The 25,719-nt window shown below is 38.1% G+C and overlaps 1 protein-coding gene and 1 non-coding gene across 2 annotated transcripts; one reads left to right on the top strand and one right to left on the bottom strand.

The window, feature by feature from the left end:
* The first annotated feature begins 1,227 nt into the window (after positions 1-1,227).
* On the top strand, positions 1,228-24,353 carry LOC146489728 (ubiquitin carboxyl-terminal hydrolase CYLD-like). Its single transcript, XM_085103262.1, has 4 exons — positions 1,228-1,755; positions 14,480-14,866; positions 16,568-16,802; positions 23,980-24,353. Exons 1-4 carry the CDS (start codon positions 1,294-1,296, stop codon positions 24,351-24,353), a joined length of 1,458 nt encoding a protein of 485 aa, XP_084959388.1. The 5' UTR covers positions 1,228-1,293.
* On the bottom strand, positions 23,622-23,694 carry Trnan-guu (transfer RNA asparagine (anticodon GUU)). The gene has a single exon. It is a non-coding gene; the product is annotated as a tRNA-Asn (tRNA).
* Positions 24,354-25,719: the final 1,366 nt, after the last annotated feature.

Below are 25,719 nucleotides of genomic sequence, written 5' to 3'. Positions count from 1 at the left end.
GTAAAGTACAGATTTTCATTTTTTCATTTCGCAAAGTACAGATTGTCTTGCTAGCGTGACATCTCCGGCTGGGATGATGTCGTAAGCGATAGAAAGCAACAGACTGATAGATAAACAGAAACATCACACAAGGATCGTTCAATTCAGTGGATTGTACGGGTACGACGAATTGTGACTTGCTACTTGTTTATCTCGCAAAGTACAGATTTTCATTTATTCATTTCGCAAAGTACAGATTTTCATTTTTTTCATTTCGCAAAGTACAGATTTTCATTTTTACATTTCGCAAAGTACAGATTTTCTTGCTAGCGTATCATATCCGGCTGGAATGATGTCGTAAGCGACATGCAAAGCAACAGATACGCAGAGACATCACACAAGGATCATTCATTTCAGTGGATTGTACGGTACGACGAATTTCGACTTGTTACTTGTTTATTTCGCAAAGTAAAGATTTCCATTTCGCAAAGTACAGATTTCCATTTCGTTTCGTTCCATTTCGTTTCGCAAAGTACAATAAGCCCTGTCATTACCCTCATAAGACGGAGCGTACTACGTGAGCTTACGATCGATATCTGACTGTGCTGCCTTGACTCCGTCTAATGAAGGGAATGACAGGGATTTCAAAGAATGCCCAAAACGGCAAAATAAACCCCAAAACGCACAAGAATACACCAGAGGTGAGTCACTTTTATTCATTTTATTGAATGAAAGTTAAATTTAGCGTTTTTTTAAGCGTAAAAATCGTCGGTATTTTATTTCCCATACAAAGTCTTATAATGCGTTCAAGTTCTCAACGGCTGCCCGTAACCCAATACCGCTTGCACTCAAAGGTCATCGTCTCACTAGTTATTAATTATCACATGCTCTCTAGTGACGCCGCGAACTTGGCAGTTTTATTCGTTTTATTGAATGAAAGTTAAATTTAGCGTTTTTTAAACTTCATAATCGACAGTATTTTATTTCCCATACAAAGTCTTATAATGCGTTTAAATTCTCAATGGCTGGTAATCATGCCCACTAGTAATTAATTATTACACGCTCTCTAGTGACGCGAACTTGGGCTGCCTGTGATTCAACGGGCCTATCCGGGCCTATATGATTTCGTGACGGTCTTCGTCATAGAAACATGAAATCGAGGTAGGGAAATTCCCAGTACTTTCCGCTCTTTAGAAGGTTGCCGCTCCGCTGCAGCGTAAATTTTGACATGCCCTTGATGCAAATGGCTTGTGGACACTGCATAGTGTTGGTGTTTACAACGTTGTAGCCAGATTAGTTAGCTTTAAAAACAACATGGAAGAATTTTCCCAAAAGTATATACTCGTCCAGAATTGTGAGGGGTACACTGAAGAGAGAAACTTACTGTTTCTGGGTCTGTCGACAAAACAAACGCCGACACAAGTATTACGGGGTGAGTTATTTGAGGATCTTCCCCCTTTCGAACTCAACCTTTCAAGAAAACCCCTTGTTGGAATTGATCGCAAGTCCTTACGTCTCGAACTCGGATGTTTCATCATGGCATGTATACGTCCACTTACAGAGGAAGACGCCAACTTGCTTTTGGCCATTTCGTCACTCGAAGAGAGATATCGGACTTACGCGGACAAAGCACTCCTTGATTGTGGGCGAAATATTGGAATAAAAAGTGAGGTTTTCGTTACTGTAAAAGGCGTTTCCAGGAAATTGCCTGGTATTGTGAGGTACAAGGGAGAGTTACCATCATGCAATGGGACAATGTTTGGAGTCGAACTGACTGTAAGTATGTACTGTAAGGTTTTACTTGTTAGAAAGTTTAATATATGTCAATGTGAGTTTGATGTACCACCAAACCCCGGCCAGGTATGGAAGGCCAAATGGTGCCAAATTCAAGAAATCAAATTTTGATCACATTCAAGGATAACGATCACATTCAACGACATTTCTATTCTATGGCTTAAGGAAAAAAATAGGCACTTGAAGGAGTGCATGTGGTTTCAGCTACCATAATGAAAAGTTATTGTCTGTGTTCGAGTGACCCTAAAAAAGGTCATTGTAAGAAAATGAAAGGGAATCTCTTCAAAGATCAATAAAAGATATGTGGCTGTCACATTTCAGTAATGTAGGTTTAATTTGTCTGCTTTATTGATTACCGTTTTGTGCATTTATGAAAAAGTTGCAAAGCTGGGGGTAACTGCGATAGGTGTATGTTACATGTTAGTGGGGTTGTAAATTTGTAGGAAGGTTATTTTTCAAGTGATAAAGGGGAATTTTTGGACTGTTGTTATAGGTATCTCTCAAACGATCATGCAAGTTTTGTGTATAACTATTTATGTGTTATAGACCAAGCGTTAGCGAGGCTCAAGTTTTCTAGGTAGGGTTCAAACTATGATCTGTAGCAAAGTCAGCGACCAAGAAAATGCTGAACATGCAGTCCAAGAGAAACTTTTAGAAGTAAATAACCGATATATTGCTCTAGAGTTCTAATTCCGTCTAGTAAGCAGTGTAAAACAACACAAAATCATTGTAAATAAAAGGCAGTCTATGACTGCATGTGGCTACTGCCTTATTTTTTGTAGAATATTGCAGTCTATTGCAGTAAAAAACAATGTTATATAAAATTCAGAGGGGTTGCCAAAATGTGCAGCGTAATTTGATCGTTTGTTTACACTTTAAAACACAGGGGGGCAGTAATAGATATGGTTTGGCTCTCTCGTGGTTTACATCGCTGTTTACATAAGATCGCATGGTCACAAGAAATTCCATGAATCAAGACACACAGATAAACAAACAATAAGCTTTTTTAATTGAAAAATTTATTCAGACAGACCTGTGTACATGCCTAAAAAGCAAATTCGTACAATTTTCGCCTCGAGTGAAGCTACGTGAAGCGATCCAAGCAAATTGGGAGTCACCATTGTAAAGCACAATTTCTCGACTGTCTTAAACTGAATTCGTTTTTCGAAAATTTCGCCAAAGCTATTTGAAATATGGCAAATCGATCAATTTAACATAAAGCACGGTAAAATTCAAATTCAAACTGGTAGTATTTTGTAAATTGGATTTCCAGTAGCACGCAAAAATTTCCAAGAACGTCTACAGCTCATGCGATGATTTGCAGATCTGCTTTTGTGATCGCACATGTTTCGCCTTGACACACTCTCGAACAGGAATTTCTTCGCTATGAACTCACTGATTTCCTCTTTTTAAGCAGCCGAGTGTTCCTTAGAAGTTGTTCTTGTGATTTACAGTATGGAAAACCTGTGTTCTCCTTCCAAGAACCACAAACTGCCACCTTGAAAATCCACGTGTGAGAGATGCGGCAGCCATTTTGAATTGAATACAAGGATCTTCCGTACGAGTAAAGCCGACTGAGATCTCGTAACCTGTTGTGGTGAGCTTTCGGCATTCCGAACCTTGACGGAAAATGGACTCACTTTGCAATTGCATATGTTTTCGACTTCACACAATCTCGAACAGGAATGTTTTCGCTATGAACTCACTGACTTTTTAAGCAGCTGAGTGTTCCTTAGAAGTTGTTCTTTTGATTTACAGAATTGAAAACCTGTGTATACAGTATTGAAACCACAAAAAATTGAGTTCACTCGCAAATTATATTTCCCAGCATGCACTCGGGGCTACATAGTCATTAGCACAAAGCATGTTGGGATTTGTTGTCATGGTGATTGTTGAATGTGATCGATATCCTTGAATGTGATCAAATTTGAATTCTTGATTTATGCAGCATTTGGAATTCCATAGTTCGTTGAATGTGATGCATGACTTTGAATGTGATCGAGATGCTCATTAAACTTTATTAATTTTCGATGTGTTGAATGTAAATGTCTAGAATGTTCTTGTTGAATGTGATGTATGACCTGGAATATGATCGAGATGCCTGTTGGATCTGATTAATTTTCATGTCTTGAATGCAAGTGTGGTCGTTGAATGTGATCGTTATCCTTGAATGTGATCAAATTTGATTTCTTGAATTTTGCACCATTTGGCCTTCCATAGACGGGAAGGGGGGGGGGGGGTACTCCCTAAAATTGCTTGTACGGGGAGACTCCGCCCAAAAAGGATACCTTTTTCACGCTTCAGGTATATGAAAGGGTGGCGATTTCATGAGTCAAAGTATATGAAAGGGTAGGGAAATCTGTCATTTAGGTATTCAAAAGGGCCTACATTCTAAGGGCTAGAAAGGGGATGCAGTGTTCTTTAAGGCGGGGGTCTACCTGAAAGCCGTTTTCACGCTGCTTAAAATCGGTTCAACGGAAATATCTCGCTCGCATTTCAAGCAATACAAAATCCCTATGCTTATTACACAAATCAATGTTTTGGGGTGTTTTGTAAATTTTTGGGTGATTTTTAGGTATATTTGGGAGGAGATAGTTTTTCTTAAAAGAGCAGTAAAATTAAGAGAAATAAGAAATATTGAAGATTTAGTAAAGTTTTAAAGTTAGAATTTGTAGTTAATAATTAATAGAGGGATACCAAGTTAGTCCACTAGAAACCCGGGGTGCTCTTGCGTGGGTATCAACTGTCTTTTAGTGTTCCAAAAATCATTTTCTTTCTTCTATCCATTCTTAAAACCTCTTCAAATTTCACTCAAATTCAGTTTTACCCCCGCTTTTGAATTCAGAAGTCCACAAAACGCAGGAATTAAATTTGCTGATAATTTTGCCAGATCTCTATTGTGAAAGACCTCGTAGTTTTGTGAAAGGGGTACTATTTTCCAGTGGAAGGTATACAAAAGGGGTACCATTTGTCAATGGAAGGTATTTGAAAGGGGTAACATTTGTCAATGGAAGGTATACGAAAGGGGTACCTTTTCTGCCAAAGATGGTATATAAAAGGGTAAGGGGTTGGACCTCGAGGCAGAGCCTCCCCATATTAAATATTTTTTAGTAGTAACCCCCCCCCCCCCCCCCCCGGCACCAAACATGATGATAACCAGGACCAATCCCACTTTTCCATTACTGCCAGTGTGAAGAGTATGGCACGTGCAGGTGTGACTATTGTTCACGCACGTTTTGTGCCGCCATGCCAATATGTTACGATCCAAGTTACTATGAGCTGTCACTGTTTTTAACTTGAAGGTTTGGTTACCCACAGAAAAGGAACCAGAATGGTCGTAACATTTACAAATACAGCAGAACATGCTACCTTCATTGTTCACGATGTGATATTCGAGCCAGCCAAACATGGTTTTCCATGATGGATTGAATTCTTTTTTACATCTCTTGGTTTCATACTTTCTTTATTTTTTTTGGTTTTGTTTCGGCTTTGCTTTTAAATTTATGGGCGGTGGAGGTTTGTAATTTGAGAGAAACCTCTCGATCATGGCTGGAATAACTGCAAGTTCAAGGCGTTGCAAACAGAGTGAAGGAGCATACATACCTTCACCAGTCCCTGTCCTGAACACTGCCAGTGGTGGTGACTACCGTGTAGCACGAAAATTTTGCTGGTTCTAATTTTTGCGGATTTTGCGAATTGACCTCGATCCGCAAATTAGTTCCTGCAGAAAAAACACCCGCAAAATAAAACACCGCAAAAATTAACTCCCTTCAGTCAAATTAAAAACTCCACTTTTAATAGATCTGCGCCACTGGGGGGATAAACATTGGACTTAAACAGACCAACCATGCTCTAGTGACGCTTCCACGGCGGCCTGCACACAAGTTATTTCAACTCTTGAAACTTCAACTGAACAAGATTGTTATTATCATCGGCTGAGTGATATGTCTTTAATATGTAAGTAGAGTGAACTGTGACTCAACATACCGTACAATAAAAGTTAAAAAAATTAAGGTTTCTTCCACTTAAATGTTCCGCTGCTTGAACAGAGCATCGCAAAAATTAGTTCCCAGCAAAAATTTCAGTCATCTCGAACCGCAAAAAATAAGTTACCACAAACCGCAAAAACTCGCCAATTCGCAAAATAAAACTCCTGCAAAATTTTCGGGCTACACGGTAGTTTTCAGAGTTAGGCTATGTTTTTAATAATTTTGTTGTAAACCAGAGAGCACGGTTGCTAAGGCAATGTTCCTGGTTGAGCAACACTTGACTCTCCCAAATGCAAGTTTATGGCCTGCCTTTTTTCATTCAGTTCAGACTGACCATTTGCTCATGTAAAATGCAACATAAATCATTTACCTATGACATGTAATAATCAAGACAACAAACTTTCTTATTTTAGTATTTTTAGTGGTTCTAAGGAACTTGAAATGTATTTTTATACTTAAAATCTCAATTCCATCCTTGACCAAAACAACATTGCAATTCACTGTTGCTCTCTAAATGACAACGTATCATACGTATACTGCCTATGTCTAGTTTTAATACCACTACTCTAGGCAATATAGAGACTTTCTAAAAGCACTTCCAATATTATTTTCCCTCGTTACTCTTTATGTTATGTTGGTCTTGGTTTCCATAGAAGTTGACTTGTGGCAAGTCTAGGCAATCCAGTTAGTTTGAATTTTTGGATCTGTGCAGATGTGTGTGGCATATATGTTCGTACTTTCTTACTTGTCTGTTTGCAGTAGGTCACCTGCCCGCTCAGCATACATACATACATACATACTTTATTTTGCCACATAAATGCAATAAATAAACAATATAAAATAACAAGAAAAGAAAAGTGTAAAAGATACAGAGAGCTAATAAGAGATTAGGCCCCCTCAAACTACGATTAGTCCACAGGCTAATTTTCCCAGTTTTTTTTTTTAGGTTTGGCTTGCGAACATGCTAAATTTGGGGATTTCTTCAGTTTTGTGGGTCCCCCTTTTAGTGATAGAAACTCTTCTAGAGGAAAACTCTCCTGCACAAGCCGGACCAGTTTTGGTTGACAGGCGATCAACAGAGTTTGCCGGTCAGCTCTTTTGTGTAAGGAGTCACGAAAGAAGCTGAACTCCGATTGGCCACAGAAATGGTCAGTTCAGTTTATAGTAGCATCCGAGGGGCTTACTCATTCTTTCTTGTAAACTTACCAGTTTTGACTTCCTTCTGACCCAACTATCTGCTCCTGGGTCTCCGAGGATGATGCTAGACATAACCCAGCTAACATTTCATGAATGTGTATCATAGCATTTTAAAAACTCTTGCGTGATTTTTTTTATTGTTGTTTTTCAATCAAACAGGTAACTTTTGGGCTGTTTTCGCTGAGTCAAAATGAGCAATTTGAATTGTGAGCTTGTTAAGTGAAACAAACATTTTTGGGGCTGGTTTTTAGACCCTGAGTAGACCCATTGAAAAGATGAAATTATTGTTGGGTATCATCAATCCAAATTGATTATATTGATTATTGGTTTCGTCAATTGGGCATAATGTAGCATGATAGGAATACGGCTGTACATGAAAAACTGGATAGGGAAAATACTTTGATTGTCAGATTGGGTGAGGCTGGTATTGGTTAGATGAATTGCTCTGCCCTTTCTAAAGCTAACGGGCATACATGTTGTACATTCCCTTTTACATGTTAATAATAATTATTACTTGGGCGGAGCGCCAAGTTATAAAAATAATAATTAATAGGATTTCTTCGTACGTGCCAAAACGCAGTGATCTAGTGCGCGTGCGCTACATGTCGGCCGAGTCTGCGAGTCTGCAGGTATTCATCATAAGCCGCCATTACGGGACAAAAAACAAGGACGTAAAATTAACACAACGATTATCGTATTCTTAAAAGAAAACTGCTAGTATGTGTGTTGTCTGCTAATCCTTCCATTAAACGAAACTAAGGGGCAACTTTCCTTTCAGGGCAGATATTTTCCAAAAGTTTGACTTCAATTAACCTCAGACGTTCTTTTGGCTCTTCTCGATAAATCCCCATTCGGTGTCAAACGTAATCGATAAGATCAGGCCATAAACACTGAATTTACATACAGCCGAGCAAAACATTTCATTTCTCTGGCCGCAATATAAAATAGAAAATGTTCGATTAACTTTAAAGATTCAAGACCATTCCGTGGGTGAAAGGCTTAGGGTAAAGTAGGAAACTAAAACTAAAGCTTTGAAAATAAATTTCATTCGGGGTCCAATGTGAGCGATAAGATCTATTCACCAGAACAAATGTAAACACTGAAAGTTTGCTAATGCACAGTGACAATCAACGCTTGACGAATTAATTTCTTTATTTATGTTCACTTGGATAAAACCAAAATGTGATCCTCACGGGAAAACAGGGAAAAAGGTGAACGCAGGGGCACGCCAAATTGACACGCTAAATGTAGAATCAGCCGAGCAAAACATTTCATTTCTCTGGCCGCAATATAAAATAGAAAATGTTCGATTAACTTTAAAGATTCAAGACCATTCCGTGGGTGAAAGGCTTAGGGTAAAGTAGGAAACTAAAACTAAAGCTTTGAAAATAAATTTCATTCGGGGTCCAATGTGAGCGATAAGATCTATTCACCAGAACAAATGTAAACACTGAAAGTTTGCTAATGCACAGTGACAATCAACGCTTGACGAATTAATTTCTTTATTTATGTTCACTTGGATAAAACCAAAATGTGATCCTCACGGGAAAACAGGGAAAAAGGTGAACGCAGGGGCACGCCAAATTGACACGCTAAATGTAGAATCTGAAAAAAAAAATCTTTCCTTCGGAGTCGAGTGTTAGCGATAAGGTCGATTCATTGGAACAAACGTAAACGCCGAAAATTTGCATATTCATACCAACAACATTTGAGTACCGCAAGGCTAAACACATTTTTATTTTTATGTTGGATAAAGCCAAAATAGCAACTTTAGCACCCGGGCTTTAGCAAAACTGAAAGCCCCTTCCAATGTTACAAAATGTTGAAAGAAGCCGTCGTTTGGATGCAGGAAGGAATAGGCCATTTTACAGTTGTGTACTAAGTGACCTGGCCCTGGATTGGAAGCAAGGCTGGGGGTGACCTTGTTTTGATACAGACCTCACTGCTTTTCATATGTGGATGATGCTGTTTTTATGCTAACTAGTTTGTATTTACATATGAAAAGCAGTGAGGTTTGTATCAAAACAAGGTCACCCCCAGCCTCGCTTCCAACGCAAGGCCAGGTCACAAAGCAGACAACTGTAAAATGGCCTATTGCCATGCTGGAAACACCGGGAAGAAATTGGTCACGTGCTAGGCAACCAAAATCGTTCACGTGTATAAAGTTGCCTCCAGCGACGCGGCATTTAGAAAGAAAATATTTTCGGCAGTTCTTGGAAGGAAAACTGGACGGTTTCTGCTTGTTATTCAATCGCCACGGGAGCTGCAGTGTCTTTCCACTTTATTAACCCAGCTTCTTTCATTTAAAGCCCTTTTAAATCCTGGAAACAGTCTCTTTTGTGTCATGATATTTTGTCCATTGGCAATCACGCAAAACCACTAAAAGAATAAACGTACCGGCTTCGACCTTTGCGTTACCTTCCAGTGCGAGTGAAGTTTATTTTCTTTTCTTGCAAATAACTGTAGACATAATTTGAAATAGTTCATTCTTTGGTCACTCACAGAGCGCTTTGTTTTTGTCATTAAAGTTCTGTCCTATTCCAGTGATCATGAAATAGATTCGTTGAGTTAACTTTCTGTAAATCGATGTTCTGTGAGGTTTGCCTTATCTGCACGCGTCCCATATAGAACGCATGTCTTTTCGCACGCGTGTCATATTGCACGTTCTGCATGACATTTTGCGATCGTGCGCTGTTACCAGTAAAAAAGCTGGAACATATCTCATAGAAAGCCCAGAAAAAAAAGGTATCAGGGTGGAAAGGTATTCGCACAAATACCCCTCTGGACATCGCCAAAATTCATCATTACCACTGGAACCGTAAATACTCCTTTGTCGCCAAAATCCATCATTATCCTAGATGCACCTCATGGTCACAAAATCCGCCGTGTTTAGTATTAAAGAGAGTAATGTTTTATTTTGTTTGCGTGACAATTTCAGTCGAACTACATCACATTTATCGCAAATATGATGCCTTAGACTCCCAGCGAATCTTTTATCGTTCACCTGTCACCACAACTGAACTAACGTGCATGCTCAGATACTCCTAATACAACGGCGCCCAAGTAAACGCTCCCACAGCGTCTTGTTTATTTATTATGTTCATTTGGCTGTGAAAAATTTGACAGCTGCTTCACTGGGATAAATTTTAGACCACTGATTTAATTAGTAAGCAATGGTGACAGTGCTTGCAATCTGTTCTATTATTCAACAAAATTGCTATTAAATCAATGTTGAGATAGAAAATTGTCAGGCTTTGCTTACCCAGCAAACCCTAGTTAAAATTCAGCTGAATACCCCAAAAATATTAATTTAATAATAATCTTGAAACCATCCACTGAAGATATTTCAGAAATGATGGTGCATTATGAGCTTTAGTGAATATATTTGTGGAGAATAATTATGGTTTCTGCCAAATGCCAATAATGAAATGCTTTAATCCCTGTACTGACATACTTGGTTAAACTGCAATTTACTACAAGTCTAACATAAAAATTACTAAGATAACTATTGTTAGAAATAAGCCAAAACCTCAATGCCACAATCCCCAAGTAGCTCATAAAATAACTGCAAAACTTGCCACTGAAATCAAATCAAAACAACTGTATGTACAGCTCCTTACACAGTTTACCAATTAGCTTTCTATGAGTGTCAGCCTATCAGTGGTTGGCTAAAAGTTTGATTTTGGTGGACCACTACATTTCATTTTTTGGTGAAACAGTTCCTTATTTTTATTTTCTAGCCATGATAACAAATCAATCATATATATTCAAGAGTTTTGATTGGCTAATGGCAGCCTATTAGATATCAGCCATTGTATCTGGCATTTCCAGCAAATAGCAGCCATTAAATTGTCTTCTGGTCTTCTTGCAAAATGAAATCAGCAATATCTAGCCACATTTCCAGCACTTGTTGGATATGGGATGATTATAGCCAAATTGGCACCATGTGCCTGGGGGGATGTCCTATTTACCATCTCACATCCACTATACTGTGTACATTCACAAAAAAATTAATTGTAATACTTTGTTAAAGAGATGCACATGGGAAGTTTCGAAAGCACAAGAGAAGTTAGTGTAAGAGTTTGCCTCAACTATTTACAGTAGCTTTAAAAGTGTTCTTCACAGTTTCAAACTGCATCAATCCATAACTGGATTAACATACAACTTAAAGCTTGAACCACTTATTTTACATGAAATATATGGCATACAGTTGTTTATAATCGGAAACATGAAAACTATCAAACAATTGGCAAACAAGGAAATATAACAAAGGTCTTGATAGATGGAGGTTAAAGTCTAACAGAAAGAATACCTTTCTTTAATTTTGACATATTTTGACAGAAGGGTCCTTTTGTTTATCGATGGATCACAGTTTTTCCTAACTAGCACAAAAGGAAATCAATGTAAATGCATCAGTTAACTTAAGGGACGTTCTTCTGAAAAAGAAGTAGCAGAATTATATAATTTTGTTCAAATTTCGCCAAGTTAGTTACCTACATCTGTTTTTTTTCCCCAAAATTTGAAAGTGTTTAGTCATCATCATCAGAGCTTTCACTTGCCTTATCATTTACTTTATCTGCTGCTTTCACTTGCTTCATTTACTTTTGCAGTGCTCATCAAATTCCTCCTTTTGGTATCAATGCTAATTCAATCCCTGAGGTCATGGGAATTATGGATATGATCTTGACCCAAGTAAATTATAAATTAATTACTTCTCCTCAGTACTTTTATAAGAAATGTATACAGACAAGATAGGAGAATTTGTTCTTTGATATTAGGGATGTTAGTGTTCTGTTGCAATACACTCTTTTTTGTAAGGACGTTCAGTCTCATTAACCAAAATTTTAAGAACATACCCAGGCTGAGAGTCAGTTAAGAATCGTTATTTTGCTCATTTTTTTTCTGTGAGTAGTATAAATAAAAGTAAAAAAAAAATCTAACAGTAGTCTAACAGGACAATTAACTCAAATACTTAGGGACGTTTTTTAACATTAACGATGTGGTTTTCTTATTGCATGATAAACTGAAGAACAACTCAGTTTGCAGTCTCGGCATCAGAGCAAGCCACACAACCATGTGACAAGCAATGTGATACCACATCACAGCAAACGATGCACAACTTTAAGGAAATGTTAAGAACGTTTTCAGGCTCAAAACGCTAAAATAAATAAATAAATAAATAAATAAATAAATAGATAAAATATAAGAACGTTCATTACAAGACAGCTTCCGAAGTAGATCCTCTTTAAACTTTAAATAACTGTTGGATCCCAGACTCGTACCCAGTCGCTATTTACGTGTTTTGTGGAGTGGGAAGATTGAATATGAGGATGGATTGAAAAAAGAAGTCCAAAAAGAAAGAAACAAATGCCCGCTCTTCATCCCCAGTTAACTTGTCGTGCAAAGCAAAACTTGATTATAGGCTTGTACTCCCCTCCCCCTCCCCCCTCATCCGACCAAGAAAGCGATGCCGTCCTTTCCCATCTACCTCACACATGCGTACAGCCATATCACCAGGGAAATGACAGCCATGGACAGCTCTTTTGGCCTTTTTAAAAGGCCTCATCAGCCTAAACAGCTGTGCATGGCTGCCACTGCCTACGTGATATGACTGTGCCCACCCGTGACGACATTGGCCATACCGCAGAGCTGTGTAGTGTGACCATTGCTTTGAGATTTTTTCTTTTTCTTTTAATATCTGAAATATGTTTTGGAATGATTCGAGTAGCTCCCTTTCTAATGAGTATCTTCCCCCATTACAATTCGAATGTGATTTTGTTAATGAGCGCCCCAATTACGTAAGCGCCTTTATTCTAATGAGCCTCCCTATTTTTTTTCTGCCACACTGAAGATATCGACGTAGAATAGCAAAATGATCATCAAGAGATTCCTTCATTCACTGTATATTGTTACTGTAACAGTTTCTGTTGTCCCATTTCAAAGTTTAATTTTCACCAAAAAGAAATAGGTACCTTAGGAGCCTTGATGGGCTCCTGGAACCCTGCCCGGCCCTACCGCCACTATAAGATGATCTTTCTAAATTGATTCATGAAAATGAACTGCCAGAATGGGGGCTTCTGCAGAGGAAAATGGTTCGAAAAAACACTTATAAGGTGATGATTTTACCAGATTTGTGCTCGTGCACTCGCTCAAACAAACAACAGCCGTCACTTACGTCACGTGACAATTTAGCCTGAGCCCACACTTTTTGAGAAATTACGTGATTCAAGCTATTTATTGTCAAAAAGTCATTGAAAAAAATAGCACACACCCAGGATTCAGAGGGTTATGGGAACAAATACCATAAAATCTGCAATTCCACAGCGACAAACTGATGAGTGGTGCTGGATCACTTGTAGACCTGGGAACAATTCAAATCACGTAACCTGGACATTTGACACCTTCAAAAAACAGCAACTGCTGACTTTCACGCTAACCCAGGGTTATTTTTGGGATTGCAGAATTAGTGTCATTGCTTCGGCCGTTGGGTCATTTATTTGAGTTAGGGTTAGTTTTGGATTAGAGTTGGGGTTTGGACGTCGACAAGTCACGTGACAAACATCACGCTGCAACACCCTATAGTAACTAGGCATACGGTGGTGCGTTTGTTAAGTAAAATAGAACTAGCCCTGAAAAGTTTATTTCAAAACTGACCACCCCACACCCTGACTTGCACTTTGGGCTTTGTTTGAAATGGAACTCTTGAAGGCTTGTACTCACTACTTTCTCAAACTAAGATCCCATTTATATGGAGAAAAGTTGTCCCGGGAGAGAGGGTCACCCTCCCAGCCGAGTCAACTTTAGCGAATGTTTATATGAGAAAATAGTCGACCCCTTTGCCCGAGCCAACAGCACTCGTGCATGCTTTGATTGTCTCGCTTTGACGGAGTTGACCGGGCTGGGCGAGCCAAAGTGTTTATATGGAGAAAAGTTGGCCGGGCTTGGAGGGTGACCCTAACATCGAAAAAGGGTGCCCCGGCTAGGCGGGTCACCCTTCCAGTCGAGTCAACTTTTTGTTTCTCACGTAAATGGCTCGCCAAGTTTTGTAGGGAAATGTAGGAAAAGTTGGCTCGCCCAGGGTAGCTCGGGTAGACGAGTGACCCTTTTACCCGGGACAACTTTTCTCCATATAAACGAAGCCTAAGTCCTTATTCTTTGCTTAGACTAACACAAAACGTTCTAGTGTTACTAATACTGAAAGGTAACACCAGTTTTCGGAGTCTGCGATATCAAAATGTGAACTACAATGGAAAAAGAAAATTTCATTAACAAAACATCTCACAATTCAGTCAAAACATATTTAATCACCATGCTGTCTGGATATTACCCTTCCAGAGAGTACACAGTATTTTAAATACAGTGTGTATAGCAGTAATAAATTTGATTTATTCTGTAGGTACTAATATGGATGTGTATTTGCGTAAGTCGGTCAGTCAGTTCATCAGTCAATCAAAAAAAATTCTAAGGCTCAATGTACTTTATTAATTTTGTTTTCAATGTTTTCTTTCTCTTTTTTGTAGGATAACCCAGGCCAAGGGACATCAGATGGAACTTTAAGAAACAAGCGCTATTTTACTTGTCCAGCAGACTCTGCTGTGTTTGTTGGACTTGATAAACTAACACCACGAGATGATTCCATTTCAAAATCTTGGAAAAGGGCAGAAGGTCACCAGAGTAATTTTGCATCAAGACTAAAGGAAACTGTTATGCCATCATTCTTGAAAGGGAAGAATGAAGAAAATTGGGTTCAGGGTGGCTTTGAGGATCAAGTCGAGAAAATGCTTAAAATTGATCAAAGAGTTGTGACTTTCTTAGAAAGCAATCGCCCTTTACGGGGATCTGTACGTTTTATAGGGAAGGAGAGAGATGGGGATGGAAAATCGCGGACAATGGTTGGCTTAGAACTGGTAAGTTAAAAAGATTTAAACAAATGTACAGCACCAAAATAATGAAGCATACATGACATTATTAAAAAGCAATTTCCCCGTTAGGGAAACTGTAAGTTACATTGGCCAAGATACAAACTGTAATGGCAAAATGTGGACAATTCTTTTCTTGCAACGGGTAAGTTGATTAGTATAATTAACCTATTTTGTGTTTATTGTGTTGCTGCAGCAATCTTGTGTTTTGGTAGTTTTATCTGTTGTTATTGGTAAAAAAATAACCGCATGTTATGTCCTGCTTGCCAATGTCATTCAAGCATGGTTCTCCATGTATGTCTCTCCCTCCTCCCTTCCCCCAAGTTTTACATATTCGTCGTATTGTATCTTTTCCTTCAATTTAGGAATCTGTTCTTTTTCTACATGTACATGCAGTAGTTGTTAGAAGACAATATTGTATCTAACTTAGAATTGTCGTCTTTGCAGACACCGCTTCAACCGAGCCCTACGCTGAAGCTTCGTCAATTAGGGGATTAGTATCATTTTTCTGTTCGCGACCAGCTCATGTTGCAGGTTCTATCTTAGCATGCCTACAACAACAACTCGGAAATCAACACTCTTAGTGGGTAAAGATCAAAGTTTTTTGCCAGGTTGCTTTGAATTCTTGTTAGAATTCAAAATAATTTTGCTGGTTTTTCTTTAATTGACGTCCACCAAAACGCATTTTTATCAGACTCGTTTGAAGGCGGCAGGTCGCGTGTTATTGGTAACTGATGTAAACTAGAGCTTCAGAGGGAAAGCGGAAAATAAATCTCTGTAATACTCAAAATTTAGATTATTCTCTGTGTGTTAACTTTTGTTTTTCATACAAGCATTACTCAGCATTTTGGTCTGCAGAAGAAATTGAGTGGTGACTACACTGGATTTCTTTCTTTCAAAGCGGGCCGCTCACAAACTACCTTAGCGCTCCGGTTAAAAGGCGGGTATTAATTTCGGAAGAAAACTTCAAGTATTCTGTAAGGATGAGGATTCTACCAATAAAGAAACCTGCATAAAAATAATATTACAATAAAGCTTAAAACGAATTATGTCAAATTGAATTGGAAGGGGGTTCACCATTGTTTAATTTGCATAATGCAAGGGGTCGAACGCACCCCTATAGCTGATTACTGTTAGTAATAGCACTGACAGAAAAAGGTTTAAAATACCAATACCTGGTTGTAGAATTCCAATGAATTTGGTAAGATAAAGTTGAGATGGAACCGTGGTTGATGGAGCTCAGGGTACAGTGTCCAACAATTTATGGAGAATTGATAATTTGCATGTTGATGAAAATGTTGGCTTATTACCGTGAGAAGGATTCACGAGATCTGAGAATAAATCACTCGTAAATTATGCCATAATTTTCGCTTCAGTGAATCTCGTGCGATGCATTTTTTGCGTAGAGCGTGAAACGAGACGCAAATGGTAACTTACTTTTGAGCCGTACTGTATATGAAAGGTTTGAATCCCCTTTAAATTAAAGAAGCATAAGCACAAGACTTGCTGTGCTTCAGTCTGAAATTTTAAAAACAGGCCGATTTATGTAGTCTGTGGACACCTTCAGTGTCTGTGTTAGATCAGTTCTACCTCCCGCCTTCCAAAGAGTCAAATAAAGTTGCGAGCCATGTCTACATGTGCAGTATAGTGTAGGCTTACATTGTGTTTTTACGTGTATTTGTTAAACAGGACACAAGGGATGGGCGTGGCACTGGCAAGCTTCATGGTAGACAAATGTTTTTTTGTAAAACAGATTTTGCACTCTTTGTACCCATTGAAGCTGTTATACCAGAGGAAGACTTTGATGAGAACCCTGTTAATGCTAGAAGTACAAGGACATCTGAGAAAGTTGAGAATGTTGAAGAACAAATCTGCAAGGATGAACTTATAGCAAAATCATTAAGTTATTCTGCTTGCACATCAGGTAAACAACCCTTAAAAATTCATTTATAAAATATAGTTTTGACCCGTTAGGGACGCACAGGATCCCTGCCCTCATTATGGGTGTATTTATTTACGTTTAAGAGCTCGTTTTTTCAAAACCGGCATTTTTGACAAGCAATTCAGAATAAAATCCATTTTTCCCTGGACTGCAATTACAGGACGTTTATGCGCACCAAAATATAGCGTATTATCATAATTATATTCACAGCTTTGACTCAATGGGAACGATTTTGAATATTGACTTATACGATTTTCACAGACGGAAAAAGCTGCAATATTGTGTCCAAGCTTTCGTCACGGATATAGAATGCTGATAAAAAAATACACGAGGGGGTACACTTTGAGTAATCTATTTTGATCTAATTGTAGAAAAACCATTCAAAAGAGGATCGAACGTTTTAAAGTCTAAATTCCACATTTTACTCCTTTGGAAGCCAATAACTTTTGATGAGTCTTGAAATTGCAAAATTTGCTACCTTAACATCACAAAAGATGTTATTAGGCAATAGGATCCTGTAACTAAGGAAGCTTCTCAAGCTTAGTGCTTGAACACAAACTACTTTGCAGCTATACTAACTTTAGTAGCTCAAAATGTTACAACAAAGCGCGATCCCGCCTGTAAAATGACCATCACAGTGTAATGTCATCGTCTGGCAATATCCCTATCAAGTTTGAGCGAAATTGACCTTCAAACCCCAGGGATTTGAAGCTTTAGAAAAAACAACTACCCAGAAATTTACCTAAAGCCAGCGACACACCTGGTGATTTTATACGCCGATCGCGGCGAATTTGATCGCCAGTGAAAATCGCAAGCGATTTTTGCCACCAATTGATGCGGACACACCTGGCGATTTTTTTCGCCGATCGCGGCCAGAGATATTGGTGAAAAATGCTGAAATAAAGAAAACCACCCCGTAAAAATTGATTCATTATTTACTTGAAATTGCTCTTACAGATGTTTTATTAATTTCATCTACAAGTTGTCTAGATTGAGTAGTTTCAATCCCTAAAGTTTCGTCATAAAGTGTCTGACTAGATTTCGAGATAATCGAGAATGTTTAAAATGAGAGGCTATGCGCTTCCGTTGCTATGGTAATAGCTGTTGCTTGGAAACCGATGAGAAAATTAACTTTGATCATATGTTGAAATGATGATGTAGTATGAAGGAGATCAAAGTTTATCTTGTATGTGTGATTGTAATTTCAAAACTTCCACCCTAAGTCCAAAAAAACTGCCTCGAGCCTCCTTAAGCTCCCTGATTATGGTTTCAAAACCGTTGTGGATGCATGTGTAATTGTGGATCGATTGTTGCCATCTTTTCAAACTCCTGAAAAAGTAATGCGTGGACCACTTGCGATCGATTTTAGCTCTTGCAACCTTATTCCGACGGAGCTTTAACATGTAAACAACTGGGACTGAAAAATAAAAATTCTATTAAGTTTTTATCTTAAACCGGATAATGTATCAAAATTTAAAAACCGTCTCTTGCTGTATGATGCAAAAATGAAGAAAAATAGAAGCCTCACGTAGTCTGTTGTGGAAAGTATAAAGTTCAAACTTAAAAGAAGGCTTACCTTTGTCTTTCTCCTTCAAAGGTGTTGTTAAACTACCAGATTGCTCAGTCACACTCTCTAGTTCGCTTTCTAAAAACGTAGTAAATAACCGGTTGAAAATAGAGAGCCTTTCATTACAGCATGATGATTCCAACAGTGAATCCGATCGCTCATTTCCCAGTTATATAAACTTATGCTTATCTTCAAATTGCTCGTTGAAAAGGCGCTTTCTAGAGGATAAGGCCGTACCGTATAGTCCATTATTTTCCTTTTCAAAAACAAGGTGAATTAACTACTCTTATACACCTGACCGTAGCATTTGCTTCGAAAATGAGTTCTAACTTACCACTTCTTCCGATTTTACCGCCATGGTACGAACAGCTCAACGTTAAATTTCGCGCCAGTAAAAATTGAGACATTTGCCTCAATTTTTTTATTTTTGTATACGCCTCGCTTTTTCGCTCGGACCACGTGACCCGAAACGGATTGACCAAGATGAAAAAAGGAGAGAGGCCTGGGAGCTAGGCAAATATAATCTTATGTTATGTAATGCAAATGTAGTAATGTAATGTAATGTATTGTAGTAGTCTATTTTTTTTGTGGTGTAATTTCATGTGCTCGCACATTCCACATGGAGACCAGCTTTCAGTTGTTTATGGCCATAAAGTTGTGTGCATGAATGTGTGGATAGTGAGTAAAAAACTACAACTTCTTAAATATGTTCAAAGAGTAAAGAGTGATTTCAGCCTCACAGAGAAACAATTAACTGAAGTCTTTAGTCTGCTCCATCTCGTTTAATCTGAACCTTATTTGAGAGCATTGCAATTCCATTCTTTACACTAACTCCAACTTAAAAAAATAAGTTCTATAGAAGTCGAAAAGCACTCTTTTTGTAAGGTAGGACCTCAAACCGGTAATCATCGTATGTTTTATTGTACTCACTCCAGGCAATTTGGGACACACTTCAAATCTTTTCTTTCGGCTTCTCTACCACAACAACATTATCGTTTAAACCAACAAGATGTTTTACCTGGGGTTATGACAATAAAAAAACCCCACGATATACCGATCTACTTGCTCTTAGTAGCGAAATCATATTTCTGGGAATGCAAGAGAAAAAAAGGCTGTCCAAATGTAACTTGTTACTAGTACTATTGTATGTAATTGTTGTAGTTTTATGTACATTTTTCATTTTCCAATCTTGAGTCATCCTTTGCAAAAGTGACGGTCTGTTAATCCTTTTTCAGCTTTTCGTTTTAATTAATTTTACTTCACTATTGTACTATTAAAGTACTATTGTACTTATTATCATTAGGTTTTAGGTTTCTGTGTAGCTTTCGTTTATGTACATAGTATGATGTATTTTTTCAGTCCGTGACACTGAGAGAGATAAAGAAACAAAAGATAAATCGTTTATTAGACATCGTAACTCGCAGTCGTACGACTGAATCATGTACAACATACAAAAAAAGAAAAGATTAATTACAATAAAAATATCTAAAATTTAAAATTTAGAATAAGTTTTCTACTCGGAAAAAGGAAATCTGAGTTCTCCCAACAGGAGTCGAATCATGACCTTCCGATTACTAGTTCAGATGCTCTATCACTGAGCTACAGGAGACTCGCAGGAGTTAGGCCATTTAACTTGGTTCATGGGACAAACATCTTGTACACTGCTAGGCTTTGAATGTCGATATGTGGCATATGCGCAATGGAATAAACGTGTTGTTATATTCGTTTATTTTGTTCTTTGTATATAATAATAATAATAATAATAATAAAGAAAGTTAATTCCATCATCATCGCAGTTAATCTGAATTACAATGTGGTTACAACTGTACAACTATAAGAATTACATACTGTTAATCAATCAATGAGGGACTGGGTTACAATAAGTTTCATATCAAAATTACAAATAAATTCATACTTATGCAAGTTAAAAATTGGGTATAAAGTCAAAATCTAAAGATCGTTGAAAGCTAAAATAGTGCTTGGGAAAAAAACTATGGCGCAATCTTTCTGTCCTGCATTTAATTAATGTATATTTATTAGCGCTTCTCGTTTGATAGTGATGCATGTGCTCTCTCGTTACTGGAAGATGATTAACAAGAGGTCCTCCTCTTGAGATCTTTTCAAGAGTTTTAACACAAAGTTCACTACGTCGTTCGTCTAATGTTCTTAAATTTAGGAAATGAAGAGCTTCTGAGTAGGAAAGCGCGGGAACTATGATTTTGAACGCACGTTTCTATATGCGTTCTAACTCTTGTGAGAGGTAGGAGGGAAGAGCGTGGTGCCATACTACACAGCAATATTCTAGTAAGGATCGTATCAGGGCGGAATAGATGGAAATTAGATCATTAATCTCAACGCCCCCTCGACGGAGTACTCGGAGTATATGAAGGCGTTTAGAAGCCTTGGTGACAATAGATTCAATGTGATTGTTCCATTTTAAATTATTCTGAATGACCAGACCAAGTACTTTATGCGAGGTTACAAGCTCTAATTGTTGATCATCGATCTTCAAATGAGGGAGTTCTATGGGATCCTTTAGGAAGCAAATCCGCATTTCTTTGCATTTTTTAGCGTTAAGTTTCATCCGGTTACTGGAGCTCCAAGAGGCGATGGTATCGAGACTAGCTTGGATAGTTGAGTTGCTATTTCTTACGAGCCCTTCAGACAACGATACGTCATCGACATACTTCCACATACTATGCGACATACTATGCGAATTAAATGATTTTGTTAAAAAAAACGTTTGCCTAATTGTCAACAGATTTACGTGTTTCTTGCTGTCACTGCATATGGTTTGCTTAAGAGCTTTGTACGGTGTACTCATCGAGAAGCTGTATCTAAAAAAACGGGTGAGAATAAGACGCAGCCAGTTGAAGATGCAGTCAGTCGAAGACGCGGCCAGTGTTATCAAGCCGGCTGGAGAAAGCAGCAAAACTGATCCCACAGAATTCATAAAACAACAGCAACGATTACTGGACGAGATAAAGAGTTCAAAGCCCTCTGATCGTTATGATGAGGATGTTGTCATGCGTGATGATGAAAGAACGGACAGTACAACCAAATTAGACTTTGATGAGAAACATTTCAGAAATACACCTCCAATCACAACACAGTCTGGTTTATCCAGTGCACTCCCTGATTATCCTGATTATGAAGTCATTGGTAAGAGGGACTATGAAAATGTGATAACACAGCAGAGATGGGGCAGAGATGGTATGTTGTAAGCACTTTGCTGCTAAGTGTGATTTTACACATGTAAGTCAAATTATTATATCTCTCACTTAGTACGTGCGCTCTGATTGGTCAATTTTGTGGGCCGTATTCGTCAGTACGGCCATCTGTCCGGCCCGCTAAATTTGAAAATTTGGTACAACATTTTGTTGCCAACATGTCTCGTGAAGAAAAAGTTGATACTTACTTGAAAGAGTTGCGAACAAACAGAGAAAAACAACAGAACCCTGAAGAAAGTATGCCAAACTTTCAAATTGACTTCCTTCAGCTTTTAGAGGAAGGGCAGCAACAAATGGCGGACCGGGCTCGAGTCTTTTCTCTGAAAAATCTGAAAACACGTTGAAGAAGACAAATTATGAATGAAAAAAAATTTGAAACATGCATTTTGTAAGGAGCAGAGCAACAGAAGCTTTAATGTGAAAAACGTACCTGCTGATGCTCTTGACAAACTGCTTGTCGACAGCAAGTTCCTCTTCCAAGATCATGCATTCACGAGCCAGTTTTTCCTTTCAACCATAGCAGCAGTTCGTTGCAGGGTTCAGTTTTCAACCAGAGCAGTTTCAGCGTTCAAGCGATGCCGCACCATTCATTCTTCGCGTCGGCAACCATCGGATCAATTTCAAACTGCGTATTTACTGTTCACCCGCGAGATCCAGCCGGCAGCACTGAAGAAAATGTAGCGAAGCGACCAAGACTGGATGGCAGCGGCTAGAAAAACTTTTCCGTTGTGTTTCCTTCACATTTGTTATTATTCCATTTAAGTCTTACATTTTGACATGTACTGTAGAAAACACTGCCTTTTAGTTTTCAAGTAAACAAATATTTTGAATGCTGTATGTTCCTCACTTTTCCCAGCAGTTTTCGTCGGATAATTCCTTCTTCAAGTGTTTACAAAAGACTATTTCGAAGACCGTTTTCTTGTAAGTCTTCATGTTGTTCATGTGAATTAAACTTCTCAAACTGTTGGTTTTTGTACACTTGATTTTTGCAATGGTTGTATTGTGTGCAAGCAGCCAGTAAGATTAATTCGTGTTTTGGGATTTGACGCATGCCAATCATTCGTGGCAGTTAACCGCTTGACTTCAACTAGCTTTTTTTGTCGTGCGCCAGATTACCCTCAGAGATATAATAAATATCTTACGTACCTCGTTTTCTTGGTCCGTACTGTAAGTTACGGATTCTCGTTATTTCCCCTTTGATTTATGGCCCGCGCGCTTCGCGCTTCGGCCATAAATCAACGGGGAAAAACGAGAATCCGTAACTTACAGTACGGACCGAGAAAACGAGGTTAGTAAGAGGAATGTATACAGTCATATACTTCTTTAAACAAATATTTTCCTAGTGTTTCCCACTGTCCTTTGTAAAAATTTGAAAAGCTCCTGTCAATTAGTTACAAGTGCAACAAAATGATAAGCAGAAACTTAAGATAGTTATCATAGTGAGGGAAGTGGAAATGGAACAGGAATTTTTTCCTGTATCTACGCTTGCTTGTTTAGGCAGACTTCTTGCATCAACAGTGTTTGCAATAATGTAACCCTTATTCTACATGTAAGTAGATTTTAGTTCTTGAATGAATGAACCGTTACAGTCCACGTGCCAAAAACAAGTACAGTCCAAAGAGAAATAGGAAACAAATTGGAATTTTTTTGTCTGTTTTCTTTGGATTGCCCTCATTTTTGGCAAAATTTTATAACCTTTGACAGTTCATGGGCCCACTATGAGACTTCGAGGATAGATCAGATGTCCAGAGATGTTTCCTTTGAGGTTCACAACGCGAATCTATGACGTCATGTGGCGTGTTTATTACATCATGATTGCCAATGGCGGCCATGTTGGATTTCTGGGTTTCCCCGCTAAATCGTTTATTAGACATCATACCTCGCAGTCGTACGAGTGAATCATGTACAATAGACAAAAAAAAAAAAGAAAAGATTAATTACAATAAAAATATGTAAAATTTAAAATTTAGAATAACTTTTCTACGCGGAGAAATAAAATCTGAGTTCTCCCAACAGGAGTCGAACCTATGACCTTCCAATTAACAGTTTGGATGCTCTACCACTGAGCTACAGGAGACTCGTAGGAGTTTAGGCCATTTAACTTGGTTCATGGGACAAACATCCTGCATACTGCTAGGCTTTAAATGTCGATATCTGGCATATGCGCAATTGAATAAATATGATGTTACATTCTCTTATGTAGTTCTTTGTATATGCGAATTAAAAAAAAAATGTTCGCCTAATTGTCAACGGATTTTGCTTAATCGTGCTAAATACATGTAACGTGTTTCTGGCTGTTACTGTGATTTGCAAAAGAACTTTGTACAGTGTACTTATCAAATAGCTGTGTGTTCCATTGTAGGTGGTGTATCTTCAAAACAAGTGAGAAGCACAAGTTCAGTTGAAGACTCAGCCAGTGTTATCAAGGAGGCTAGAGAAACCAGCAAAATTGATCCCACTGAATTCATAGAACGGCAGCAACAATTATTGGACGAGATAAAGGATTCAAAGCCCTCCGATCGTAATGATGAGATTGTTGTCATGCGTGATGATGAAATAACGGACAGTGCAACCAAATCAAACTTTGATGAGCAACATTTCAGAAAAACGCCTCCATACAGTCCATTTACCACGGAAAAGCCGAGTATATTCAGTAAATTTCCTCATGATGGCTGCATTGACAAAATAGATTATGAAAGCAACAGATCAGGTATGTTGAACACTTCTAAGGGTTGAGCAGAATTTAACCGTCTTTTTCAGAGACCTGATGAGTTGTTCTTTAGTTCCTCGATTAATCAATGCAACATAGTTACTCAGACTTTGCTTGATTATAGGTCGTCATTCCAGAATATTCTGGTAACTGGGTATCAGTTTTTGAATTGTCTATAAATTCTTTAAATAAGCCTCACTGATGGTAAAGAGTCGCAACTTTGCTTAACATAAAAAAATGTACACGGTTGGGTATTGCCGCAAAATTTATAATTTATTACAAAGATTTATGAAATAGTTGTTGCAGCGACTAAAAGTATCTTGCTTATCTACAAAATAATGAAAAGCTGAAACATGGAAGTACTCATTTCGTAGTCCTTTTTCTAAACATCTGATTTTAGCTGACTTCAATTCGTCTTTTTAGCTATGCAGTAACTTCCAGCGAAAATGTAGTATTCGCCACGATTTTACACCTTTAAGATTTCTTTATGAGTAACCAAATAAAAAATGCTTTGTGTGATAACAAGTTTTTAACCTGTGACAACTAATACCAAACTCTGGGGGAGCCACTTCCGGTGTATTCCTACTAATGTTACACTGCACCTCTACCTTAACGTAACGGTAATAAAAGTAATTTTTCTTTATTTTAAAAAAGGATTTTATACTTTCTAAAAAAACTGCCTGTCAAAAATTGCTTGCCATGGTAACAAAGTCGGTGAATACTAACAAATCAAATTTTTCCGAGACAAATTTCTGAAAAAGTCCTGAAGTTTCCTGGTGTTTGCTCAAATGTTAAAAAAGTTATTCAGGATCAAGGTTGCCGTCGGCAGAATCCGCTCTCCCCAGTCTTGATAGCTAGGGTTAAATACTACTGACAACAGGACGCCATGCTAGAGCTCTGTTGGATAAATATGCAAAATAAATAGCATATTAGAAACATTAAGTTACCAGAAAGAAATAAGGAAGGCTTCGGAGTAGGCAACGAGAATATTAGTTCATCAGTTATTCTTGCCCAGATTATAGTTATCGGACCACACTCATCAGGCAATTTTTAACGACTGACTCAAATAACAGGCTGGCAGTAAAATATGGGTGGTTACTATAGAGATGCGTTATATTCAGTAGAGTATCTAGGTAACAGATGCATCGTGCCTTAGTTGCGTTACTCTAAAGTTCTGCAGTACATATCTCTTTCTGTGGCGGCACGAACTCGCTAGCTCGTTTCGGCTGTTCAGGCTACACAGCTCTTTTTTACAGATGATTAAGAATTTTTCAAAAAGACAAAGATTACATTTTTTGTTAGCGTTGCGGTATGGCTTACATTTCTTTAAAACCTTCCATTTAATCTGTAAGGGTTTATTGCTGTCTTGCAAAGTCCAAACATGTTTTGACA

Source organism: Pavona decussata, unplaced genomic scaffold (assembly GCF_977016875.1).
Source record: "Pavona decussata unplaced genomic scaffold, jaPavDecu1.1 SCAFFOLD_3, whole genome shotgun sequence".
Lineage (NCBI taxonomy): Eukaryota > Metazoa > Cnidaria > Anthozoa > Scleractinia > Agariciidae > Pavona > Pavona decussata.
This window is presented reverse-complemented; position numbering and strand designations above follow the sequence as displayed.